Source organism: Pristiophorus japonicus, chromosome 12 (assembly GCF_044704955.1).
Source record: "Pristiophorus japonicus isolate sPriJap1 chromosome 12, sPriJap1.hap1, whole genome shotgun sequence".
Classification (NCBI taxonomy): Eukaryota; Metazoa; Chordata; class Chondrichthyes; family Pristiophoridae; genus Pristiophorus; species Pristiophorus japonicus.
This window is the reverse complement of record NC_091988.1, coordinates 206,324,947-206,351,902: the sequence shown is the minus strand read 5'-3', so window position 1 is coordinate 206,351,902 and position 26,956 is coordinate 206,324,947. Positions and strand designations below refer to the sequence as shown.

At 54.8% G+C, this 26,956-nt stretch overlaps 1 protein-coding gene across 5 annotated transcripts in view; it reads left to right on the top strand.

The window, feature by feature from the left end:
- The window catches only part of mmp24 (matrix metallopeptidase 24), a 188,564-nt gene extending 165,869 nt beyond the window's left edge, over positions 1–22,695 (top strand). For all 5 annotated transcript variants that reach the window (XM_070896501.1, XM_070896500.1, XM_070896504.1 and 2 more), the window contains 4 exons: positions 8,975–9,113; positions 14,454–14,604; positions 19,538–19,653; positions 20,297–22,695. In XM_070896501.1, coding sequence (XP_070752602.1) covers positions 8,975–9,113; positions 14,454–14,604; positions 19,538–19,653; positions 20,297–20,634 — 744 coding nt within the window. In that variant the 3' untranslated portion in view covers positions 20,635–22,695. The remainder of the gene's footprint in view (positions 1–8,974; positions 9,114–14,453; positions 14,605–19,537; positions 19,654–20,296) is intronic.
- Positions 22,696–26,956: the final 4,261 nt, after the last annotated feature.

Genomic DNA, 26,956 nt, shown 5'->3' with positions numbered 1-26,956 from the left:
CCCGGACACAGGGACCCCGGACACAGCGACCCCGGGCACCGGACACCGTGACCCCGGACACAGTGACCCCGGGCTACGGACACACCCGGGCCCCAGACACAGTGACCACGGACACAGTGACCCCGGGCTCCGGACACAGCGACCCCGGGACCCAGACACAGTGTCCCCGGGCACAGTGACCCCGGGCCCCGGACACCGCGACCCCGGGCCCTGGACACAGGAACCCCGGACGCAGCGACCCCGGGCACCGGACACAGTGACCCCGGACACAGTGACCCCCGGGCTCCGGACACAGTGAACCCGGGCCCCAGACACAGTGACCACGGACACAGTGACCCCAGGCTCCGGACACAGTGATCCCAGGCCCCGAACACAGTGACCCCGGGCCCCGGACCCAGTGACCGCGGGCCCCGGACACAGCGACCCCGGGCTCAGGGTACGGTGACCCCGGACACAGTGACCCTGGGCTCCGGACACAGCGACCCCGGGCTCCGGACACAGGGACCCCGGACACAGTGACCCTGGGCTCCGGACACAGCGACCCCGGGCTCCGGACTCAGGGACCCCGGACACAGTGACCCTGGCCTCCGGACACAGCGACCCCGGGCTCCGGACACAGGGACCCCGGACACAGTGACCCTGGGCTCCGGACACAGCGACTCCGGACACAGGGACCCCGGACACAGCGACACCGGGCTCCGGACACAGCGACCCCGGGTCCCGGACACAGGGACCCCGGACACAGGGACCCCGGGCTCCGGACACAGCGACCCCGGGCCCCAGACACAGTGACCCCGGTCACATTGACCCCGGGCTCCGGACACAGTGTCCCCGGGCACAGTGACCCCGGGCACAGCGACCCCGGGCCCCGGGCACAGCGACCCCGGGCCCCGGACACCGCGACCCCGGACCCCGGACACAGGGACCCCGGACACAGCGACCCCGGGCAGCGGACACAGTGACCCCGGACACAGTGACCCCGGGCTACGGACACACCCGAGCCCCAGACACAGTGACCACGGACACAGTGACCCCAGGCTCCGGACACAGTGACCCCGGACCCAGTGACCACGGGCCCCGGACACAGCGACCCCGGGCTCCGGGGACAGTGACCCTGGACACAGCGACCAAGGGCACTGGACACAGTGACCCCGGACACAGTGACCCCGGGCTACGGACACACCCGGGCCCCAGACACAGTGACCACGGACACAGTGACCCCAGGCTCCGGACACAGTGATCCAAGGCCCCGAACACAGTGACCCTGGGCCCCGGACCCAGTGACCCCGGGCCCCGGACACGGCGACCCCGGGCTCCGTGTACGGTGACCCCGGACACAGTGACCCTGGGCTCCGGACACACCCGGGCCCCAGACACAGTGACCACGGACACAGTGACCCCAGGCTCCGGACACAGCGACCCTGGGCCGCAGACACAGTGACCCCGGTCACAGTGACCCCGGGCTCCGGACACAGTGTCCCTGGGCACAGCGACCCCGGGCCCCGGGCACAGCGACCGCGGGCCCCGGGCACAGCGACCTCGGGCGCCGGACACCGCGACCCCGGGCCCCGGACACAGGGACCCCGGACACAGCGACCCCGGGCACCGGACACAGTGACCCCGGACACAGTGACCCCGGGCTACGGACACACCCGGGCCCCAGACACAGTGACCACGGACACAGTGACCCCAGGCTCCGGACACAGTGATCCCAGGCCCCGAACACAGTGACCCCGGGCCCCGGACCCAGTGACCGCGGGCCCCGGACACAGCGACCCCGGGCTCAGGGTACGGTGACCCCGGACACAGTGACCCTGGGCTCCGGACACAGCGACCCCGGGCTCCGGACACAGGGACCCCGGACACAGTGACCCTGGGCTCCGGACACAGCGACCCCGGGCTCCGGACTCAGGGACCCCGGACACAGTGACCCTGGGCTCCGGACACAGCGACCCCGGGCTCCGGACACAGGGACCCCGGACACAGTGACCCTGGGCTCCGGACACAGCGACTCCGGACACAGGGACCCCGGACACAGCGACACCGGGCTCCGGACACAAGGACCCCGGACACAGCGACCCTGGGCTCCGGACACAGCGACCCCGGGCACCGGATACAATGACCCTGGGCCCCGCGCACAGCGACACCGGGCCCCGTTCACAGCGACCCCGGGCCCCGTTCACAGCGACCCCGGGCCCCATTCACAGCGACCCCGGTTCCCGGACACAGGGACCCCGGACACAGGGACCCCGGGCTCCGGACACAGCGACTTGGGACCCAGACACAGTGTCCCCGGGCACAGTGACCCCGGGCCCCGGACACCGCGACCCCGGGCCCCGGACACAGGAACCCCGGACACAGCGACCCCGGGCACCGGACACAGTGACCCCGGACACAGTGACCCCCGGGCTCCGGACACAGTGAACCCGGGCCCCGAACACAGTGACCCCGGGCCCCGGACCCAGTGACCGCGGGCCCCGGACACAGCGACCCCGGGCTCCGGGTACGGTGACCCCGGACACAGTGACCCTGGGCTCCGGACACAGCGACCCCGGGCTCCGGACACAGGGACCCCGGACACAGTGACCCTGGGCTCCGGACACAGCGACCCTGGGCTCCGGACACAGGGACCCCGGACACAGTGACCCTGGGCTCCGGACACAGCGACTCTGGACACAGGGACCCCGGACACAGCGACCCCGGGCTCCGGACACAAGGACCCCGGACACAGTGACCCCCGGGCTCCGGACACAGTGAACCCGGGCCCCAGACACAGTGACCACGGACACAGTGACCCCAGGCTCCGGACACAGTGATCCCAGGCCCCGAACACAGTGACCCCGGGCCCCGGACCCAGTGACCGCGGGCCCCGGACACAGCGACCCCGGGCTCCGGACTCAGGGACCCCGGACACAGTGACCCTGGGCTCCGGACACAGCGACCCCGGGCTCCGGACACAGGGACCCCGGACACAGTGACCCTGGGCTCCGGACACAGCGACTCTGGACACAGGGACCCCGGACACAGCGACCCCGGGCTCCGGACACAAGGACCCCGGACACAGCGACCCTGGGCTCCGGACACAGCGACCCCGGGCACCGGATACAATGACCCTGGGCCCCGCGCACAGCGACCCCGGGCCCCGTTCACAGCGACCCCCGGCCCCGTTCACAGCAACCCCGGTTCCCGGACACAGGGACCCCGGACACAGGGACCCCGGGCTCCGGACACAGCGACCCCGGGCACAGTGACCACGGGCCCCGGACACAGCGACCCCGGGATCCGGGTACGGTGACCCCGGACACAGTGACCCTGGGCTCCGGACACAGCGAATCCGGACACAGGGACCCCGGACACAGCGACCCCGGGCTCCGGACACAGGGATCCCGGACACAGTGACCCCGGGCTACGGACACACCCGGGCCCCAGACACAGTGACCATGGACACAGTGACCCCGGACCCAGTGACCACAGGCCCCGGACACAGCGACCGCGGGCCCCGGGCACAGCGACCCCGGGCGCCGGACACCGCGACCCCGGGCCCCGGACACAGGGACCCCGGACACAGCGACCCCGGGCACTGGACACAGTGACCCCGGACACAGTGACCCCGGGCTACGGACACACCCGGGCCCCAGACACAGTGACCACGGACACAGTGACCCCAGGCTCCGGACACAGTGATCCCAGGCCCCGAACACAGTGACCCCGGGCCCCGGACCCAGTGACCGCGGGCCCCGGACACAGCGACCCCGGGCTCCGGGTACGGTGACCCCGGACACAGTGACCCTGGGCTCCGGACACAGCGACCCCGGGCTCCGGACACAGGGACCCCGGACACAGTGACCCTGGGCTCCGGACACAGCGACCCCGGGCTCCGGACTCAGGGACCCCGGACACAGTGACCCTGGGCTCCGGACACAGCGACCCCGGGCTCCGGACACAGGGACCCCGGACACAGTGACCCTGGGCTCCGGACACAGCGACTCCGGACACAGGGACCCCGGACACAGCGACCCTGGGCTCCGGACACAGCGACCCCGGGCACCGGATACAATGACCCTGGGCCCCGCGCACAGCGACACCGGGCCCCGTTCACAGCGACCCCGGGCCCCGTTCACAGCGACCCCGGGCCCCGTTCACAGCGACCCCGGGTCCCGGACACAGAGACCCCGGACACAGGGACCCCGGGCTCCGGACACAGCGACCCCGGGACCCAGACACAGTGTCCCCGGGCACAGTGACCCCGGGCCCCGGACACCGCGACCCCGGGCCCCGGACACAGGGACCCCGGACACAGCGACCCCGGGCACCGGACACAGTGACCCCGGACACAGTGACCCCCGGGCTCCGGACACAGTGAACCCGGGCCCCAGACACAGTGACCACGGACACAGTGACCCCAGGCTCTGGACACAGTGATCCCAGGCCCGGAACACAGTGACCCCGGGCCCCGGACCCAGTGACCCCGGGCCCCGGACACAGCGACCCCGGGCACTGGACACAGTGACCCCGGACACAGTGTCCCCGGGCTACGGACACACCCGGGCCCCAGACACAGTGACCACGGACACAGTGACCCCAGGCTCCGGACACAGTGATCCCAGGCCCCGAACACAGTGACCCCGGGCCCCGGACCCAGTGACCGCGGGCCCCGGACACAGCGACCCCGGGCTCCGGGTACGGTGACCCCGGACACAGTGACCCTAGGCTCCGGACACAGCGACTCCGGACACAGGGAGCCCGGACACATCGACCCCGGGCTCCGGACACAGGGATCCCGGACACAGCGACCCTGGGCTCCGGACACAGCGACCCCGGGCACCGGACACAATGACCCCGGACCCAGTGACCCCGGGCCCCGGACACAGCGACCCCGGGCCCCGGGCACAGGGACCCCGGACACAGCGACCCCGGGCACTGGACACAATGACCCCGGACCCAGTGACCCCGGGCCCCGGACACAGCGACCCCGGGCCCCGGACACAGCGACCCTGGGCTCCTGGAACGGTGACCCCGGACACAGTGACCCTGGGCTCCGGACACAGCGACCCCGGGACCCGGGCACAGGGACCCAGGACACAGCGACCCCGGGCACTGGACAGAGTGACCCCGGACACGGTGACCCCGGGCTGCGGACACAGTAAACACGGGCCCCAGACACAGTGACCACGGACACAGTGACACCAGGCTCCGGACACAGTGATCCCAGGCCCCGAACACAGTGACCCCGGGCCCCGGACACAGCGACCCGGGTTCCGGGTACGGTGACCCCGGACACAGTGACCCTGGGCTCCGGACACAGCGACTCCGGACAGAGGGACCCCGGACAGGGCGACCCCGGGCTCCGGACACATGGATCCCGGACACAGCGACCCTGGGCTCCGGACACAGCGACCCCGGGCACCGGACACAATGACCCCGGGCCCTGTTCACAGCGACCCCGGGCCCCGTTCACAGCGACCCCGGGCCCCGTTCACAGCGACCCCGGGTCCCGGACACAGGGACCCCGGACACAGGGACCCCGGGCTCCGGACACAGCGACCCTGGGCCCCAGACACAGTGTCCCCGGGCCCCGGACACAGGGACCCCGGACACAGTGACTCTGGGCTCCGGACACAGGGACCCCGGACACAGTGACCCTGGGCTCCGGACACAGGGACCCCGGACACAGTGACCCTGGGCTCCGGACACAGGGACCCCGGACACAGTGACCCTGGGCTCCGGACACAGGGTCACCGGACACAGTGACCCCGGGTCCCGGACACAGGGACCCCAGGCCCCAGACACAGTGACCCCAGACACAGGGACCCCGGGCTCCGGACACAGTGACCCCGGACACAGCGACCCCGGGCTCCGGACACAGGGACCCCGGACACAGGGACCCCGGGCTCCGGACACAGCGACCCCAGGCTCCGGGGACGGTGACCCCGAACCCCGGACACAGAGACCCCGGGCACAGTGACCCCGGGCTCCGGGCACAGTGACCCCGGGCTCCGGGTACAGTGACCCTGGACACAGTGACCCCGGGCCCCGGACACAGCGACCCCGGGCTCTGGGTAAGGTGACCCCGGACACAGTGACCCCGGGCCCCGGACACAGTGACCCCGGGCCCCGGAAACAGTGACCCCGGGCTCCAGGTACAGTGACCCCGGACACAGTGACCCCGGGATCCGGACACAGCAACCCCGGGCACAGTGACCCCGGGCACAGTGGCCCCGGACACAGTGACCACGGAAACATTGACCCCAGGCTCCGGACACAGTGACCCCGGGCTCCGGGTACGGTGACTCCAGACACAGTGACCCCGGGCTCAACAGTGACCCCAGTCACCGGGCACAGCGACCCCAGGCTCCGGGCACAGTGACCCCAGTCTCCGGGCACAGTGACCCCAGGCTCCGGACACAGCGACCCCAGGCTCCGGACACAGCGACCCCAGGCTCCGGGGACGGTGACCCCGAACCCCGGACACAGAGACCCCGGGCACAGTGACCCCGGGCTCCGGGCACAGTGACCCCGGGCTCCGGGTACAGTGACCCTGGACACAGTGACCCCGGGCCCCGGACACAGCGACCCCGGGCTCTGGGTAAGGTGACCCCGGACACAGTGACCCCGGGCCCCGGACACAGTGACCCCGGGCCCCGGAAACAGTGACCCCGGGCTCCGGGTACAGTGACCCTGGACACAGTGACCCCGGGCCCCGGACACAGCGACCCCGGGCTCTGGGTAAGGTGACCCCGGACACAGTGACCCCGGGCCCCGGACACAGTGACCCCGGGCCCCGGAAACAGTGACCCCGGGCTCCAGGTACAGTGACCCCGGACACAGTGACCCCGGGATCCGGACACAGCAACCCCGGGCACAGTGACCCCGGGCACAGTGGCCCCGGACACAGTGACCACGGAAACATTGACCCCAGGCTCCGGACACAGTGACCCCGGGCTCCGGGTACGGTGACTCCAGACACAGTGACCCCGGGCTCAACAGTGACCCCAGTCACCGGGCACAGCGACCCCAGGCTCCGGGCACAGTGACCCCAGTCTCCGGGCACAGTGACCCCAGGCTCCGGACACAGCGACCCCAGGCTCCGGGCACAGTGACCCCAGTCTCCGGGCACAATGACCCCAGTCTCCGGACACAGCGACCTCAGGCCCCGGGCACAGTGACCCCAGTCTCCGGGCACAGTGACCCCAGTCTCCGGACACAGCGACCTCAGGCCCCGGGCACAGTGACCCCGGGCTCCGGGCACAGTGACCCCAGGCTCTGGACACAGCGACCCCAGGCCCCGGACACAGTGACCCCGGGCTCCGGGCACAGTGACCCCAGTCTCCGGACACAGCGACCTCAGGCTCCGGGCACAGTGACCCCAGTCTCCGGGCACAGTGACCCCAGTCTCCGGACACAGCGACCTCAGGCTCCGGGCACAGTGACCCCAGTCTCCGGGCACAGTGACCCCAGTCTCCGGACACAGCGACCTCAGGCCCCGGGCACAGTGACCCCGGGCTCCGGGCACAGTGACCCCAGGCTCTGGACACAGCGACCCCAGGCCCCGGACACAGTGACCCCGGGCTCCGGGCACAGTGACCCCATGATCCGGGCACAGTGACCCCAGACGACACATCAACATTTGTTTGGCAAATTGTCTTGTTTCTAGAAACCGAGCAGCTAAAGCCACATCTGAGCAGCAACTGCACCACTATCGCACAAAGCCCGTTGATCGCGGTGCTCTCTTCCTCTTAACATAGACAGAAGCGCTTGGGATCATCATACTCTCATCATCAACAGCCGGATATCATCCAAAGTCCAGCTATCTCCATGATCGGGTACAACCAATGGAAACCTTGCCCCGCCCCCTGCACCCCACTCCCAGACACCAGCTCCCTGTCCACTACCTCCCCCCCCCCGACCTGCACCCTGATCTCCCTGCCCTCCACTCCCTGCACCCCCTTGTCCCCCTGCCCCCCCCCCCCACCCGGCTTGCTCCCTACTCACTGGCCCCTACTCCCTGCCCCGTCACTCCCAGCCCACCTGCCCACTCCTTGCCTCCCGCTCCCTGCACCCCCTCACTCCCTGCATCCCACTCCCTGGCTCTCTGCCTCCCTGCCCACCCCCGGACCTTGCTTCCCAGTCCCTGCACCCACCCGTTCCCTAACCCCTGCCCACTCCCTGCCCCCACCCTGTCCGCTTCCTGAACCCCCTGCCCCCCCTCTCCCTGCACCCCCCTGTTCCCTGCACCCCCCCGCTCCCTGCACCCCCCCATCCGCTTCCTGAACCCCCTGCCCCCCCCTCTCCCTGCATCCCCCCCCCCCCGTCTGCTTCCTGAACTCCATGCCCCTTCCGCTCCCTGCACCCCCCTGTTCCCTGCACCCCCCCGCTCCCTGCACCCCCCCCACCCCGGTCCGCTCCCTGCAACCCCTGTTCCCTGCACCCCCCCGCTTCCTGCACCCCCCCCCCCACTTCCTGCACCCCCACCCCCACTTCATGCACCCCCCACCCCCGTCCGCTTCCTGAACCCCCTGCCCCTTCCGTTCCCTGTACGCCCCCCAAAGGTCCTGCACCCCCTCTCACTCCCTGCCCCTCCCTGCTTTACCCCACCCCCGCTCCAGTGCAGGTCGCTACTGTGCCATCCAGAAATGATTCGAGCTCTAGAATGTGCTGCTGAACAGTGTTTCTGTGCTGAGTGGTAAAAATTGGACAGGTGAAGGATTCAGTGTGATGAGTGATTGGAGAGGTCTGATCCTATATATTCGGACAGATTGGGAAAGGGCCATGGGGTGAATGGGAACGGGATTGATCTATTGCTCTGATCAGCTCTCGGGATGATTATGCTTTGTACAATGATCCTATGCTCTCAGTGCGGAGCCTCACTCGAGGAGCATGTTCAGAGATAGGGCCGCAACACGAGCACCGCCTCTGAGCCAAGGATCGATCCGCATATTTACCGCCAGTTTGATGCAGGAGATTGTTGTTACAGGATCGCTGGTTCTGGCGTCTCCGCAATAACCGTGTCCAGGAGGGCTATCCAATGCAGATCGAGCAATTCTGGAAAGGACTTCCCACCAGGATTGATGCAGCTTATGAAAGGTCGGATGGGAAATTTGTTTTCTTTAAAGGTAAGACAGCATTGTAATTATAGAATTAGAAATTTCAGCACAATTGTAGGCCATTTGGCCAATCAGTCTATGCTGGCTTGTTTGCTCCAATCCTGGTTCTCTGCAAAGGCCGGTAATTGAGAGCAGCAAGGAGGCAGAGGATGGAGATTAAGGGCAGAAGCTGGCAATGCCGTTCTGGGGTGGGAATGGAATGAGAGTTGCAGCATTAATTGTGTGGGGGGGTGAGGGGGTGTGGTGGGTCTGTGATCTGGGGGGTGGGGGGAGGTTCTGTGAGGAGGGGTCTGTGATTGGGGGAAGGGGAGGGTCTGTGATCTGGGGGGGGGGGGTTCTGTGATCGGGGAGAGGGGGTGGGGGATCTGTGATCGGGGTGAGGGGGGGGTCTGTGATCGGGGAGAGGGGGTGGGGGGTCTGTGATCGGGGTGAGGAGGGGATCTGTGATCGGGGAGAGGGGATGGGGGGTCTGTGATCGGGGTGAGGAGGGGGGTCTGTGATCGGGGAGAGGGGGTGGGGGGGTCTGTGATCGGGGTGAGGATGGGGGTCTGTATCGGGGAGAGGGGGTGGGGGGGTCTGTGATCGGGGAGAGGGGGTGGGGGGGTCTGTGATCGGGGTGAGGATGGGGGTCTGTATCGGGGAGAGGGGGTGGGGGGGTCTGTGATCGGGGAGAGGGGATGGGGGGTCTGTGATCGGGTTGAGGAGGGGGATCTGTGATCGGGGAGAGGGGATGGGGGGTCTGTGATCGGGGTGAGGAGGGGGGTCTGTATCGGGGAGAGGGGGTGGGGGGTCTGTGATCGGGGTGAGGAGGGGATCTGTGATCGGGGAGAGGGGATGGGGGGTCTGTGATCGGGGTGAGGAGGGGGGTCTGTATCGGGGAGAGGGGGTGGGGGGGTCTGTGATCGGGGTGAGGAGGGGGGTCTGTGATCGGGGTGATGGGGGGGTCTGTGATCGGGGTGATGGAGGGGGTCTGTGATCGGGGAGCGGGGGTCTGTAATCAGGGAGGGGGTGTCTGTGAGCGGGGTGGGGGGGCTCTGTGATCAGGGTGGGGGGGCGGGGTCTGTGATCGGGACAAGGAGTGGTCTGTGATCAGGGTGAGGGGAACTTGGTGATCGGGGCGAGGGGGGGGTCTGTGATCGGGGCGAGGGGGGGTCTGTGATCAGGGTGAGGGGAACTTGGTGATCGGGGCGAGGGAGGGGTCTGTGATCGGGGTGAGGGGGGGCTGTGATCGGGGTGAGGGGGGCTCGGTGATCGGGGAGGGGGGGTCTGTGATCGGGACAAGGAGGGGTCTGTGATCAGGGTGAGGGGAACTTGGTGATCGGGGCGAGGGGAATCTGTGATCGGGGCGAGGAGAGGTCTGTGATCAGGGTGAGGGGGGTTCTGTGATCGGGGTGAGAGGGGGGGCTGTGATCGGGGTGAGGGGGGTTCTGTGATTGGAGTGAGAGAGGGGTCTGTGATTGGGTGCGATGGTCTCTGGGTGGGGGCGTGGTGGTCTCTGGGTTGGGGGGGTGCTTTAAGTGGGTAGCAGTTACTGAGAAGTTTTTGGGAAGCGATGGTTTGTTGAAAATTGATTTCCATTTTTTAGATTAAAAATCTATTAAGTGTGAAATAAAATGCTTAAAATTAACCAGAAAGCATCATTTTTGATGTAAAGTGGAAGCGGACAGCTAGGCCAGTGGAACTGGGTCTCCAATTCAGTGGCGGTGCAGGTCACTGACTGCGTCTGGTACAAGCCGCAGTCACCAGTCAGGGTATTCGTGAGTTGACAGTCTTTGACCTGAATGTAGAATACTTTGCCGCTAACTTTAGCCAGTTACAGTACCAATACTGCAACTCCAACATCAGGGCAGTGACTTGAGACCTCATGAATACCGAGACCTTAATATAGGATCTGGTATATTGGGCATATTTGGGACCAAGCCTATAACATGGGAGTGACAGGCTCAACATATAGAGCCACGAAGTTATGTGGAAGAGCTGGGAGAGATGGACCTTTGCTTTCCCAAGCCCAGCAGAAACAGCAGTGGTTCCTTCATCCCCAAGTTGCTGGCACAATATCAGACTCATATATTACTGCGCAAGTGGGGCCAATCTGGGGCCCAAGCCTGGTGCCCCTAATAAAGGGGTGCACTTTATCCTTTTTTTCCAAACCCACGCCTGGCTGCTGACATACTCCACTACTCACCTCCTGCCCACTCCAACACCACCCCGTCCCCCGCCCCCCAGTCTCTCTATAAGACTCAAGTCAGGAGTGTAATGGAATACTCTCCATTCCCCTGGATAATGCAGTCACAACAGCATTCAAGAAGCTCGACACCATCCAGGACAGAACAGTCAGTTTGATCAACACTCCTACCCCAGGACACAATCTGCACTCCCTCCACCACCGGCACACCGTGGCTGCAGTGTGCACCATCTACTCACCAAAGCTACTTCAACAGCATCACCCAAACCCATGACCTCTACCACCTAGAAGGACAAGGGCAGCAATGTCATGAGAGCAATTATCACCTCCAAGTCACACACCATCCCAACTTGAAATTAAATTGCCGTTCCTTCATCGTCGCTGGGTCAATAACCTGGAGCTCCCTTCCTGACAGCTCTGTAGTGATGGGCCATAGTGCCGGCAGTACCGAGAAATGATAAAGATAAAGCTTGTGGCCTCCTGGCACAGTCGAGCCCCTATTGGTACAGGCGTCCGAACAAAACATTGAAATTGTGAGGTCCCCCTGACCCTGTGAACTTTGGGGTCAGCGTCAGAAACCCTGACAAACCCAACCTGGAACCCCCTGATTTTTGAGGCTGGTGTTTGAACAGAATTCCAAACCTTTGTTTTTAGAAACTTGCTGGAATTATTTTCATTTTAAGTGCCTCGATTTTTCAGCCAATTCACATTATTCATGTTTAAATAGCTGGTTAATTGCTACATCCTCATTTTCGCATGTAATCTGCTAGTGATGTTTAAGTGCCACATTTGTAAAAAAGGTTTTCCCTCATGTCACCTTTGGTTCTTCTGTCAATCACCTTAAATCTGTGTCCTCTGGTTCCCGACCCTTCCACCAATGGGAACAGTTTCTCTCTCTCTACTCTGTCCAGACCCCTCATGATTTTGAACACCTCGATCAAATCTCCTCTCAACCTTCTCTGCTCCAAGGAGAACAGCCCCAGCTTCTCCAGTCTATCCATGTAACTGAAGTCCCTCATCCCTGGAACCATCTTTTCTGCTCCCTCTCTAAGCCTTTCACATCCGTCCTAAAGTGCGGTGCCCAGAATTGGACACAATACTCCAGTTGAGGTCAGACCAGTGTTTTATCATAGGTTCCTCATAAGTTTCATCATAACTTCCTTGCTTTTATATTCTATGCCTTTTTTTATGAAGCCCAGGATCCCGTAAGCTTTTTTAACCGCTTTCTCAACCTGCCCTGCCACCTTCAACGATTTGTGCACATATACCCCCAGGTCTCTCTGTTCGTGCCTTTAGAATTGTACCTATTAGTTTATAATGCCTCTCCTCGTTGTTCCATTTTCATCTCATACGAAAGACGGCACCTCCGACAATGCGGCACTCCCTCAGTGCTGCATTGAGAGTGTTAGCCTAGATTTTTGTGCTCAAGTCTCTGGAGTGGATCTTGAATCTACAACCTTCCGATTCAGGGGCGAGTGTGCTACCCCCACTGAGCCATGGCTGACACCTATTCCTTCCACCACCGGCGTACACTGGCTGCAGTGTGCAACATCTATAAGATGCACCGCAAAAACTCAACAAGGCTTCTCCAACAGCACCTCCCAAACCCCCGACCTCCAACACCTAGAAGGGCAAGGGCAGCAGGTGCATGGGAACACTCTTACCTCCAAGTTCCCCTCCAAGTCACACACCGTCCTGACTTGGAAATATATCGTCATTCCTTCATCGTCGCTGGGTCACAATCCTGGCACTCCCTCCCTAACAGCACTGTGAGAGCACCTTCACCACACGGACTGCAGCGGTTCAAGGCGGCGGCTGACCACTATCTTAGGGCAATTAGGGATGGGCAATAAATGCTGACCTTGCGAGCATCCTCCGATTGAATTTTAAAAACATATAAAATTACATTTTCTCTATATTTTGGGTGAGCAGTTGGAACAATTGTGAAGAATCAGTTGAGTTGGGTAGTGATTGGGTCCAATTCAGGCTGAATGAGAAGATCTGCACTCAACGGATTTAATAGTGGCAGACATTCTGTTGCTGTGGTTACTGGGAAGTTTGTAATCCAATGATTTCTTTCCTAGACATACTGGCCCTGATTTTACTTTCCCCAGTGATGCCCATTAGCAAAGCGGAGACCAGTTACATCACAGTCTCTTTGCCCCAGGATTTCCGGGCTTTCCCGGGCCACGGAGCTAGCCACCAACAGGCCGATGCCCAGCGTTGGGATGTTACTGAGGTGGGGGGGTGGTTTCTGGCCCTAGGTTGGCAATGTGCCTTGTACTGCGACCCCGGTAGCAAGACTGACGAATCAAAGCTAAGTGCCTGACCTTTGACTGCAAGGCAAGGCCGTTTAAGGTGCCTGGAGGCCTTCTGACCTCCTCCCTCCAGGAGCCGCCCCTGAGGTTGGCAGCCAGGCTGTGCTGGGGTTAGGATGGTGGGAGCGCAGCCTGGCGTGCTCACCGTCCAGACCACCATATTGAGGTGCATGGCGCCTGGACAGACAGTACACTCCTCCAACACAAGGTGGCAGCATGACCCGGACCCTTGGCCCTGGCCAGGGACGGATTGATAGCGAGTGGTTGGTTTACATCCGGATTGATGGTGGGGTCGGGATAGTCTCCACTCTCCCAATCAGAACTGGGAATGAAATGGGAGCGATGTGCCTAGCCGGACCCGCAGCTGCTGTTGACGGGCTACGCTGGGCATTGACAACATTGAGGCAATCTGTGTGCTGCCATCGGGCCCAACAGGGCAGGGGGGCGGGGTAAAAATACCAAAAACAAGGAGGGGCGGGATTGAACCAATCCTGAAGATACGGTTCCAACATCCCTAATATTTGACTCAAGTCGCCATTCTTCAGATACCAGCCTACGTAGTGAGCGACAGGAGGACACCTCCAGTTGAGCATTCTGTTCTGTCCAACATCCACACACTGGAACTTTCCACGGAGATGTCTGGATATCAATCAACTCTCCTTTGCCCAGACGCACTATCCCGATCTGATGGGTGTTGAATCTGGGGGCAGGCATTTCTCCATGATGATGTTGGATGAGCTGTCTTGTCCAGACAATAAAACAGAAAGGGATTTAACAATCAATCAATCACTGCTCTCTGCTTTTGTCAAGATGAATGATATGACATTTGGTGTTACTGATTCACAGGAGACAAGTATTGGGTGTTCAAGGAGGTGACAGCAGAGCCTGGGTATCCTCACGGACTGGTGCAGTTGGGCAAAGGCCTCCCAAGGGAAGGAATCGATACGGCACTGCGCTGGGAGCCAGTTGGAAAAACCTATTTCTTCAAAGGGAACAAGTAATCTCAATCTTTTTGCGATCTGGAGTTAGAATACTGACTGTGTTTCCAAAAGTGAGCTGTATATGTGAAACATATTAGTGTTTTGTTTAGTTATTCAGAGAAATATTCCTTATTGGCAGTCTTGCCTCTGAGTCAGAGGTTGAAGGTTTAACCCTCCCACCCCAGAATTTGAGATCTTAATCTAGGCTGACACTACAGTGCAGCACTGAGGGAGAGCTGCCTTGTCACACATGCATCTTCTGACCTCTCTGCCTGTCCCAGTGGTTCATTTGGGTGCTAAAAATCCCACAGCACTATTTGAGGAGCAGGGGAGCTGTCCCCAATATCCAGGCCAGCCTTCCTCCCTCAACCTAAACCACCAAGAACAGATCTCATTACTTTGTGTGGGATCTTGCCATGCACAGATTTGCTGCCAAGTTCAGTCATTCAGTTGTTATATGTGAAACGCTTCGAGACGTTTCTGAGAAAAGTGATAAGGCGCAATATAAATGCAGATCTTTCTTTGTTTAACCTGTTAGAACCAGGTGACTGTGTTTCAGTGTCTCTGCTTGTGGAATTAATAGTGCCTGTCATTGTAACTGCGCATTGTGGCACTGGAGCTGTGGGTGGATTCACTCTGGAGCATGCACGATGCTGAGAATGACATGAATAGCACGTTTAGCGAGTTGGTCTTACCGCAGGTTGAAGATACACAGCCAGATAGGGGATCGGTGACCAACAGGAAAAGCAGTGTAAGGAAGGTAGTGCAGGGGTCCCCTGCAGTCATCTCCTGCAAAACAAATACACCGCTTTGGGTACTGTTGAGAGGGATGACTCATCAGGGGAGGGCAGCAGCAGCCAAGTTCATGGCACCGTGAGTGGCTCTCATGCACAGGAGGGCAGGAAAAAGAGTGGGAGAGCTATAGTGATAGGGGATTCGATTGTAAGGGGAATAGATAGGCATTTCTGCGGCCGCAACCGAGACTCCAGGATGGTATGTTGCCTCCCTGGTGCAAGGGTCAAGGATGTCTCGGAGCGGGTGCAGGACATTCTGAAAAGGGAGGGTGAAGAGCCAGTTGTCGAGGTGCATATAGGTACCAACGATATAGGTAAAAAACGGGATGTGGTCCTTCGAGACGAATTTAGGGAGCTAGGAGCTAAATTAAAACGTAGGACCTCAAAAGTAGTAATCTCAGGATTGCTACCAGTGCCACGGGCTAGTCAAGAGTAGGAATCACAGGATAGCTCAGATGAATATGTGGCTTGAGGAGTGGTGCAGAAGGGAGGGATTCAAATTCCTGGGACATTGAAAATGGCTCTGGGGGAGGTGGTACCAGTACAAATACACCTGGGCAGGACCAGATCTAATGTCCCAGGGGGAGTGTTTGTTAGTTTAACTCCTCCCTAACAGCACTAACATGGCAGGGGGATGGGAATCTATGCTGGGAGACAGAGGGAAATAAAATGGAGGCAGAATTACAGCAAAATTCTAAAGGGGCAAAGTGTGTTAAAAAGACAAGCCTGAAGGCTCTGTGCCTCAATGCGAGGAGTATTCAGAATAAGGTGGACGAATTAACTGCGCAGATAGCAGTTAACGGATATGATGTAATTGGCACCACGGAGACATGGCTCCAGGGTGACCAAGGCTGGGAACTCAACATCCAGGGGTATTCAACATTTAGGAAGGATAGACACAGAGGAAAAGGAGGCGGGGTGGCATTGCTGGTTAAAGAGGAAATTAATGCAATAGTAAGGAGGGACATTAGCCTGGATGATGTGGAATCTGTATGGGTGGAGCTGCGGAATACCAAAGGGCAGAAAACACTAGTGGGAGTTGTGTACAGACCACCCAACAGTAGTAGTGAGGTTGGGGACAGCATCAAACAAGAAATAAGGGATGTGTGCAATAAAGGTACAGCAGTTATCATGGGCGACTTTAATCTACATATTGATTGGGCTAACCAAACTGGTAGCAATGTGGTGGAGGAGGATTTCCTGGAGTGTATTAGGGATGGTTTTCTAGACCAATATTTCGAGGAATCAACTAGAGAGCTGGCCGTCCTAGACTGGGTGATGTGTAATGAGAAGGGACTAATTAGCAATCTTATTGTAAGAGGCCCATTGGGGAAGAGTGACCATAATATGGTAGAATTCTTTATTAAGATTGAGAGTGACACAGTTAATTCGGAAACTCGGGTCCTGAACTTAAGGAAAGGTAACTTCGACGGTATGAGGCGTGAATTGGCTAGAATAGACTGGCAAATGATACTCAAAGGGTTGACGGTGGATAAGCAATGGCAAACATTTAAAGATCACATGGATGAACTTCAGCAATTGTACATCCCTGTCTGGAGTCCAAATAAAACGGGGAAGGTGGCTCAACCGTGGCTAACAAGGGAAATTAAGGATAGTGTTCGAACCAAGGAAGAGGCATATAAATTGGCTAGAAAAAGCAACAAACCTGAGGACTGGGAGAAATTTAGAATTCAACAGAGGAGGACTAAGGGTTTAATTAAGAGGGGGAAAATAGAGTACGAGAGGAAGCTTGCAGGAAACATAAAAAGTGACTGCAAAAGCTTCTATAAATATGTGAAGAGAAAAAGATTAGTGAAGACAAACGTAGGTCCTTTGCAATCGGATTCAGGTGAATTTATAATGAGGAACAAAGAAATGGCAGACCAATTGAACAAATACTTTGGTTCTGTCTTCACGAAGGAAGACACAAATAACCTTCCGGAAGTACTAGGGGACAGTGGGTCTAGTGAGAAGGAGGAACTGAAGGATATCCTTATTGGACGGGAAATTGTGTTAGGGAAATTGATGGGATTGAAGGCTGATAAATCCCCGGGGCCTGATTGTCTGCATCCCAGAGTACTTAAGGAAGTGGCCCTAGAAATAGTGGATGCTTTGGTGATCATTTTCCAACAGTCTATCAACTCTGGATCAGTTCCTATGGACTGGAGGGTAGCTAATGTAACACCACTTTTTAAAAAAGGAGGGAGAGAGAAAACGGGGAATTATAGACTGGTTAGCCTGACATCAGTAGTGGGGAAAATGTTGGAATCAATCATTAAGGATGAAATAGCAGCGCATTTGGAAAGCAGTGACAGGATCGGTCCAAGTCAGCATGGATTTATGAAAGGGAAATCATGCTTGACGAATCTTCTGGAATTTTTTGAGTATGTAACTAGCAGAGTGGACAAGGGAGAATCAGTGGATGTGGTGTATTTGGACTTTCAAAAGGCTTTTGACAAGGTCCCGCACAAGAGATTGGTGTGCAAAATCAAAGCACATGGTATTGGGGGCAATGTATAGACGTGGATAGAGAACTGGTTGGCAGACAGAAAGCAGAGAGTCGGGATAAACGGGTCCTTTTCAGAATGGCAGGCAGTGACTAGTGGAGTGCCGCAGGGCTTAGTGCTGGGACCCCAGCTCTTTACAATATACATTAATGATTTAGATGAAGGAATTGAGTGTATTATCTCCAAGTTTGCAGATGACACTAAACTGGGTGACGGTGTGAGCTGTGAGGAGGACACTAAGAGGCTGCAGGGTGACTTGGACAGGTTAGGTGAGTGGGCAAATGCATGGCAGATGTAGTATACTGTGGATAAATGTGAGGTTATCCATTTTGGGGGCAAAAACACAAAGGCAGAATATTATCTGAATGGCGGCAGATTAGGAAAAGGAGAGGTGCAACGAGACCTGGGTGTCATGGTTCATCAGTCATTGAAAGTTGGCATGCAAGTACAGCAAGCGATGAAGAAGGCAAATGGTATGTTGGCTTTCATAGCTAGGGGATTTGAGTATAGGAGCAGGGAGGTCTTACTGCAGTTGTACAGGGCCTTAGTGAGGCCTCACCTGGAATATTGTGTTCAGTTTTGGTCTCCTAATCTGAGGAAGAACATTCTTGCTATTGAGGGAGTGCAGCGAAGGTTCACCAGACTGATTCCCGGGATAGCTGGACTGACATATGAGGAGAGACTGGATCAACTGGGCCTTTATTCACTGCAGTTTAGAAGGATGAGAGGGGATCTCATAGAAACATATAAGATTCTGACGGGATTGGACAGGTTAAATGCAGGAAGAATGTTCCCGATGTTGGGGAAGTCTAGAACCAGGGGACATAGTCTTAGGATAAGGGGTAGGCCATTTAGGACTGAGATGAGAAGAAACTTCTTCACTCAGAGTTATTAACCTGTGGAATTCCCTGCCGCAGAGAGTTGTTGATGCCAGTTCATTGGATATATTCAAGAGTTAGATATGGTCCTTGCAGCTAAAGAGTTCAAGGGGTATGGAGAGAAAGCAGGAAAGGGGTACTGAGGGAATGATCAGCCATGATCTTATTGAATGGCGTTGCAGGCTCGAAGGGCCGAATGGCCTACTCCTGCACCTATTTTCTATGTTTCTAACTGAACACGGAAGGGCAGTCATCTGGTCGTCATTGCTTAGTACATTTACGTCATTTTTTTATTCAATGCTGTTTTTCTCTCCAGGGTGAGTCCACAGCTCTGTAAACACAGTTGTGAAAGTCACCTTGAATAGAAGCAGGGACCCAGGCTAATTTCTCATGCTCTACAGTCCAGGTGTGTTGTGGTCAATTGTAGCGCCACTAACTGCTGCCCAGACTGACACCAATCAACTCCGCACACACCACAGTCCAAGCTTGTACCCTCCCGTCTGTTGTACCCCTCCCCAGTCTGTGTACCCTCCCCAGTCTGTGTACCCTCCCCAGTCTGTTGTACCCTCCCCAGTCTGTGTACCCTCCCCAGTCTGTTGTACCCTCCCCAGTCTGTGTGACTCAGTCCTGCCTCAGGTGTGAGGGTGACCCTCATTCACCTTTCGACGCTGTTGTGGTTTGCTAAGAAATATTGAGAGTGGTGAATGATGCGGCGCTGAGCCAGTGGAGGGATGATGAGATGATGAGATGATGCTGTTGCTTGTTTGACAGGTACTGGAGGTATAATGAGGAGAAGCAAGCATCAGACCCTGGATACCCCAAGCCCATCACCATCTGGAAAGGAATCCCAGAGGCACCACAGGGAGCCTTTGTCAGCAAAGAAGGAAGTAAGTCTTTGGCAGAGAGCTGGTGCATTTATACGCTTGCAGGGCCGGTGAGTCGGTGCAGTGACCTAGTCGTTCTGGCCCTGGATTACCAATCCAGGGCAAGTTGTCAAATTGAATTCAATAAATCTTGTAATTTGGCTGCTGCCACCAGAACAAAATGACCATGAAATCTGTTGGATTGTCCTGAAAACCCATTGGGTGTGCATGTCGGCGAGTGCTGATATCAATCTGCTGCCAGTCTCCGGGGTACCAGTATTTGATTATCACATCTGTTTCCTGAGGAGTGAAAAGGAAGGTGAGGTGAGGTGCTGAGAGCTGCTCTCTACAGTTCATTGGCACTATTTCCTGCACTGGATACTGGCAAACACGAGTAAAGTTAATAGTAATGATCCTTTCAGACACATACAGCACAGAAGGAGGCCATTTGGTCCATCGTGCCTGTACTGCCCCTTTTGCTAGAGCAATCCAACACTAATGCTACTCCCCAAGGCTGCTCTCTCCATAGCCTTGTATCTACCTCTGCAATGCTCTCTGCCTCAACTATTCCCTGTGGCAAAGCATTCCATGATCCAACAAACTTCTAATCAAAGATTGCATATGATCTTCCTCTTGTTTTAATGTTCTTTCTTTTTTTTCCAATCAGCTTACACGTATTTTTACAAAGGGAAACAGTATTGGAAGTTTGACAACCAGAAGTTGCTTGTGGAGCCCGGGTATCCCCGATCAATAGTCAAGGACTGGATGGGCTGCAATCACAAAGATGTCGACACGAGCAAAGACCGACATCGTCCCAGTGATGATGTGGACATCATGGTCCAGATCAATGACGTGCCCAGCACAGTGAATGCCATCGCCGTCGTCATTCCTTGCATCCTGTCCCTCTGCATCCTGGTGCTTGTCTACACCATCTTCCAGTTCAAGCAGAAAGGGTCTCAGCAGAACCTGGTGTCTTGCAAACGCTCAGTGCAAGAGTGGGTATAAGATCTGCGTACAAAAAGACAGGTGTTTTTAAAACGTCATTGGTTCACATGAGGGCTATTTGTGAATGAGGCAGTACTCTTCCGACCATGGGAAGGATGACTCGAGAGCCTAGAATCTCTGAACCTTGGGGTATTTGTGGTGTTTCTACTGCTGAACGAGGGAACAGATAGGGAACTGGGTGCCTCCTGCAACACACATCTCACATCGTTACTGCAATGCCTCATTCATGTTTTGGTGTGCCATTTTGTACAGGCCCAGTCTGCGTGTGTGCTTTGACACGTTGTTGGGTGGACCTTCTCGGGTGAAGAAGGAAAGTACCATGGAAGAAATGAGGACAAACTCCGGCTCTAACTCTTCATTCTGCAAACCAACAACCTTCAAATGTAGTTGGACGTTTTTTGTTTGGGATACACTTACGCCACAATATATTCGTTGAAAACTAAAAGCATCAATGGAAAGAAATGTTGAATGAGAAAAGATTTTACTAGTCATGAAAGATGAGAGAACATATAACACTACTTGGACAGAGATCTGGACTCTTAAAATAGGAGCGTTATTTTATTACTCATTAACTGGAACAATAGGAAAAAGAGAAAATGTGGATTCATTAATCTACAGGGGATTTAAACAATTTCAATGTATTTTGAAATAAGTGGGGGCCAAAATATCTACAATAGTTAAACAGCCTTAAAACATTTTCTTTTGTTAGTTGTTTGGTCAAGTCTTTGAATGTCAACATTAACGAGTCTTTGTGAACCTTCATCAGTATGTCATTAATGAAACTGTGACTATGGCAACAGAGGCCTAATTACATTCAGGCCTAATTAGGCCTAGCATGCTAAGCGGTCAGTGTTAGCATTACCTGTCTCGTGTACTGGTAGATCCAGAACCATGGTGCCACACATCCAGTCATTGAACTAACAGAAGTGCCACTTGATAAGTCTGTCAGAGGACAGGTGGAGTAGTTACTACCTGAAAAAAACAATGGCTTGGACATGACCAGGATTTGGTGGCGGAGCTGAACCAGTTAACTGATCATCACAGTATTATACAGTTGCAGATACCACTTGGTGTGTGTTAAAATTGGCTGGCGTGGTTAGTGACAGTCAGTTAATGACATAATATAGTTACTGATGGATGAGGTATTAAACAGGATTTCAGATGAAGCTCATTTGCCAGTTAAAGTTCTTGTAGTTGAGCTGGTGTTCCTATTGACTGTCAGTCACAATGCTGACCATTGCACTGATTCTGAGAGACACGAATGCTTTAAAGAGGTTTGCAATAAGACATTGATTGAAAGCGTAGTAAAGTTCTTATGTAGTCAATCTCTTACTAAACAGGTTTGCCAATTCAAAGAAAGTCAAATTTTCATTTGTCTACACTTAAATAATTTGAAAAGCAAGGAAATATCATTTTGCATCATACGTTTTAGAGTTCGCTTTCACAACCCAAATTTCAAATGGCTCATTTTAACCGTGTGCCATGCAGTGTCAGGGAGTGTTTTCTGGATGGGGAAGGGAAGGATTTATGTAGATTGGCACCACAGAAATGAGTTGTGCAGGACTGCTGTTCACCCACCAATACTAATGCGTTTGATGGATAAAATGGCTGCCATGAACCCATTGTCGACTACCAACCATTTTGTCATGGTTGTCAATTTTATCTGGCTCAATTAAAATGTATTCTCCCCGTGGACTCGGACTGCAAAAGATTATCTTTTATCAGCAGACGGGAACTGCATAGTGAGAGGTGCAGCCATTTGTCAGAGGGAGTCAGGGTTTTTAATCCATCACCAGTGATTGCTCATCACTCCTGAGTTTACAGTCCAATAGGAACCTGTTCCATTCTGCTTTTAAAATCTGCAGCTATTGATACGCTTATTCGAGTTTTTAAACACTGCCCCAACGAAACAGATGGAAACACAGACAAGCTGAAAACTGTGGATCAAAAGGTGTCCTTTGATTTTTGTAAGTTTTGGGATGAAATTATGGATCTTCTTATGAAAGTGTTTAAGATGATCGCTTACATGAAAATTGATTGTACAAATATATTGTTACCACAGCCTGGTGTATGTGATTGTCTTGCTGCAACTATCAACAGGCACTTGGAAGGTTTAAATATTATCTGATAATTCATTTATTTTGTAAACTGTCTCTGTTTCTCTGGCCTCCCGTCTTCCTCTGGAGACTGGTAAAATGTGACGGTAAATATTGTAGCAGTTACATAAGGGACCATTTCAATTACCGATGGCCAAGGGGGTCAAGAGAGGTCAATCTTTCTACAACTTCTGAATTATTTTCAGATGATTTATTTTTTGCATTGACCGATTTCCCTCCCGATTTTAGCACTCCAACGGCACTGATATTCAGACTTAATGTTCTGATTTTCTCAGTTTGTTTACACAGACCAGCCTGGCATCCTTCAGATGTTACAGTTTTTGCTTATCCAGGTGGCTATGGGCTGTAGCTGAATTTTAAACTTCAAATTGTGAAATTTTTAAATGCTATTTGAATCCATTCATGTTTCATCTGTGATATGATTATGTTTCAAACATTCCCCAATGGCCACAAACAGCCCTTGTCACACAAGATAGCTGCCAATGCTGCGTGGCCTATAGTCAGTCCACTTGTGTTGAAGGAATCGGATTTATCAGTAATGTTTGATGCAATCTGCTGTTTTGTGCACCAGTGCAAACCTTGCGTCTTTGAGCTGAGCCTAAGGCGTGTGTAGATATAAATGTTGGGAAAAGATAATGTAGAAATTCTTTGCAAAGTTTAACAAAAATCATGGAAAGTTTCACATAAGATTGTCATGGTTTTTTTTGCTCAACTTTTCCTGTCATTGTTATATAGTAGGAATGTTAAAGAGTGCAACGTGTATCCAAGGATTTAGTTTCCTTTAGAAGAAGTTAAAACTGCTCATTTTTGGGATAGGGCTGATTTGCAATATTGAAGTTGTCCAATTTTTGAGGAATTTCTTTTGCTATTTTTGTGTGAAAGTGAAATAGATTGTGGAAATCTCCAGCTTAAATGGAAGTGAAAAACTCTAATCCCTGTGCTCAACTTTATTGAACAGTGCTTCCAGTGAGAGAGCCAAGATCAGTCTGCCCCTTTCTTCATCCAACCCAGCACCATTCGTCCTTTTTGCAGAATTCTCACATTTTCTTGAAAGGCTTTTAGAACGATCCAATTATTGTTGAAACAAAAACAGAAAATGCTGGAAATACTCAGCAGGTCAGGCTGTGGAGAGAAAGAGTGTTAATGTTTCAAGTCAAAGACCTTTCATCAGAACTCAACCAATTATTATTGGGTTCAGGCTAGAAACATAGAAAATAGGTGCAGGAGTAGGCCATTCGGCCCTTCGAGCCTGAACCACCATTCAATAAGATCATTTCTGATCATTCCCTCAGTATCCCTTTCTTGCTTTCTCTCCATACCCCTTGATCCCTTTAGCCGTAAGGACCATATCTAACGCCCTTTTGAATATATCCAACAAACAGGCATCAACAACTCTCTGCGGCAGGGAATTCCACAGGTTACCAACTCTCTGAGTGAAGAAGTTTCTCCTCATCTCAGTCCTAAATGGCTTACCCCTTATCCTTAGACTGTGACCCCTGGTTCTGGACTTCCCCAACATCGGGAACATTCTACCCGCATCTAACCTGTCCCGTCCCGTCAGAATCTTATATGTTTCTATGAGATCCCCTCTCATCCTTCTAAACTACAATGTATAAAGGCCCAGTTGATCCAGTCTCTCCTCATATGTCAGTCCTGCCATCCCGGGAATCAGTGTGGTGAATTTGGGAAGACCTCTGAACCCACAAATGATTGGCTGTCAACACAAAGCTCATCTTTCGCACTGGTTTTTTGTGGGGGTGGAATGCAGTTTCAGACGGCAAATTTGGGCAAGTTCAGATTGGAAATAAAGAACTTGGATTCAGGTAGGTATGAGATCTGTTCTCACTTCTAATATGCCACGAACATTCATGCTACATCAGCTATTTCTGTGTAATCAGGCCAGTAACCTTTGTGGCAGCAAAATGAGGCAGAAAGTGATCTCCAATTTCCATTGAGCTATTTGTCCCTTCCAGAGTGAGCTTATTTACACACATTATATTGAGGCCATTGGCACTGTCCCGGGTTTTCTGCTTTGACCCTCATGGTATGCTCAGGAGGAGTTACACGATGCAGCCGCTGCCAGGGGACACAGGCAAGAGGGAGGGGTTTCTGATTCACGAATGTGGAGAGGTTCAGCAGCGATTGTTGCAGCTCAGTGACTTTTTCCAGAGGTTTTTGACATTCTGCTAACACAGACCTGGACTCATTACTCTTGACAGTGAGTGAAATGGGAGAATCCCCTGCCTCTACCACACTGGGTGCTATATCCTGTCTCCCGGAATCTGGATACTCACTTTTCTCTCCCATTGCCACCAGTTTGCAATGTTGGCAGAGACTCTGACTGCTCCCTGGCTGTTTCTTCATCGGGATTTGATGCAGTTTCCAGTGACGTTGCCACTCACTCCATTGGTGTCTACAATAAAAGAGCAGCTTCCCTAAGGTTGGTGCAATTAAGAGACATTGACTGGAATCACATCCTCAGACTGATCTCCCCCTGCACCTATGTGCGAGGTCCCTCCAATATTCTGGGATGGAGTTGGTGGCAGGGCACAGAGTATGATAGGAGACTCGGTCCTCCCTCGGTTGAGATAGGGGAAGTTGTGACTCAGCCAAGAGGGTGTTAGAGAAATAGTCTGATAGACAGAGGCAGCTGAGCCAGCGAGGGGAGATGGTGGATCAATGGAATTAGTGTCAGTGTGGAAGATAAGTCCATGGCTGCAGGTGGTGATATGGGGAGGCAGTATGTAGGTGAGGGAGAGTGTTGGATGACAATATTTTCTTCATTTCAGGCCGATTTATTCAGAATAAAACACAACGGATCAATCAGAACCTGAGATTCTTCCAATTAACGGCCACAGCCAGAAACATTTCTGACATGGACTCACCTGTGGATTTGTAGCATTCACGTTTTTCGAATTACATGTACAATTTGGGCAATTGCCAGATTAGGACAGAGATCAACTTGCCATCACCAAAATCAATTTACAGAGCAATGAATGCGAGACAAAAGCTGGCCTTAAGTTTTCACTGACCCGTGCGAGCGACCAGCTGGGGCTAAAAAGGCTTGTCCAAAATTTGGTTCATATTCTTAATTGCCTCAAATCATTTTTTGAGTTGACAAATCTCCTGCAAGGAATAGGCCTTAAGCAATTCTGTTCAAATTCTATCAAAAAAAGCAACTCTTGTCCCGATGGGATTGGAACCAATCTGGCAATTTTCAGTTCAACCAAAAAAACTTGAAAATCTACAATGTTTTAATTAAAAAAGTGACAGAAACATTTCTTTAATTTCTTCCTCTATTCCCCATAGTGACCCACTCAGAATGGCTTATGCTGGAAGGACCACTTCAGTTCAATGAAGATGAGGCCTTACTCTAAACAGTGCCATTAATTTAGAAAATCATCCCAAGGTGTTGAAGGAGCAATGAACATAAGCTACAGAAGGAGGCAGATGACCCAAAGCTTGGTCAAAGATGTAGGTGTTAAAGAGGTGCTTTAAGGAAGAAAGTCGGAGGAGTTTAGGGAGGGAATCTACATGTGAAACCTGACCCCATGGATTATATCATCAAGGGACAGTACGTAGATGCGAAAGAAGAGGGATCAAGAATAAACTCTCGGAGGACTCGAGGTAATGGAGCGGGAAAGAAAGACTTGAATTTCTACAGCACCTTTCGTTACTTCCGGACCTCCCAAAGCACTTTACAGCCAACGAAGTACTTTTTGAAGTGTAGTCACTGTTGTAATGTAGAAAGCGCGGCAGCCAATTCGCACACAGCAAGCTCCCACAAACAGCAACGTCATGTTTTTGTGATGTTGGTTGAGGGATAAATAGTGGCCAGGACACTGGAGAGAACTCTTCTTCAAAATAGTGCCATGGGATCTATTTACAGCCACCTGAGACAGCAGATGGGGTCTCGGTTTAACGTCTCACCCGAAAAACGGCACCTCCAACAGTGCAGCACTCCCTCAGCACTGCACTGGGAGTGTCAGCCTGGATCTTCTTTTGTGCTCAATTCTCTGGAGTGGGACTTGAAACCACAACCTTATGATTCAGATGCAAGGGTGCTGCCCACTGAGCCACAGCTGACACTGAAGAAAAGCTGGCGATGTCTGTCTGCGATTGGATAGGTAAGAGTGGAAGAAAGGTGTTGGGAGAAAATGATCTGGTTGATCGTGCCAAAGGTTGCAGAGAGGTCAAAGGGGATG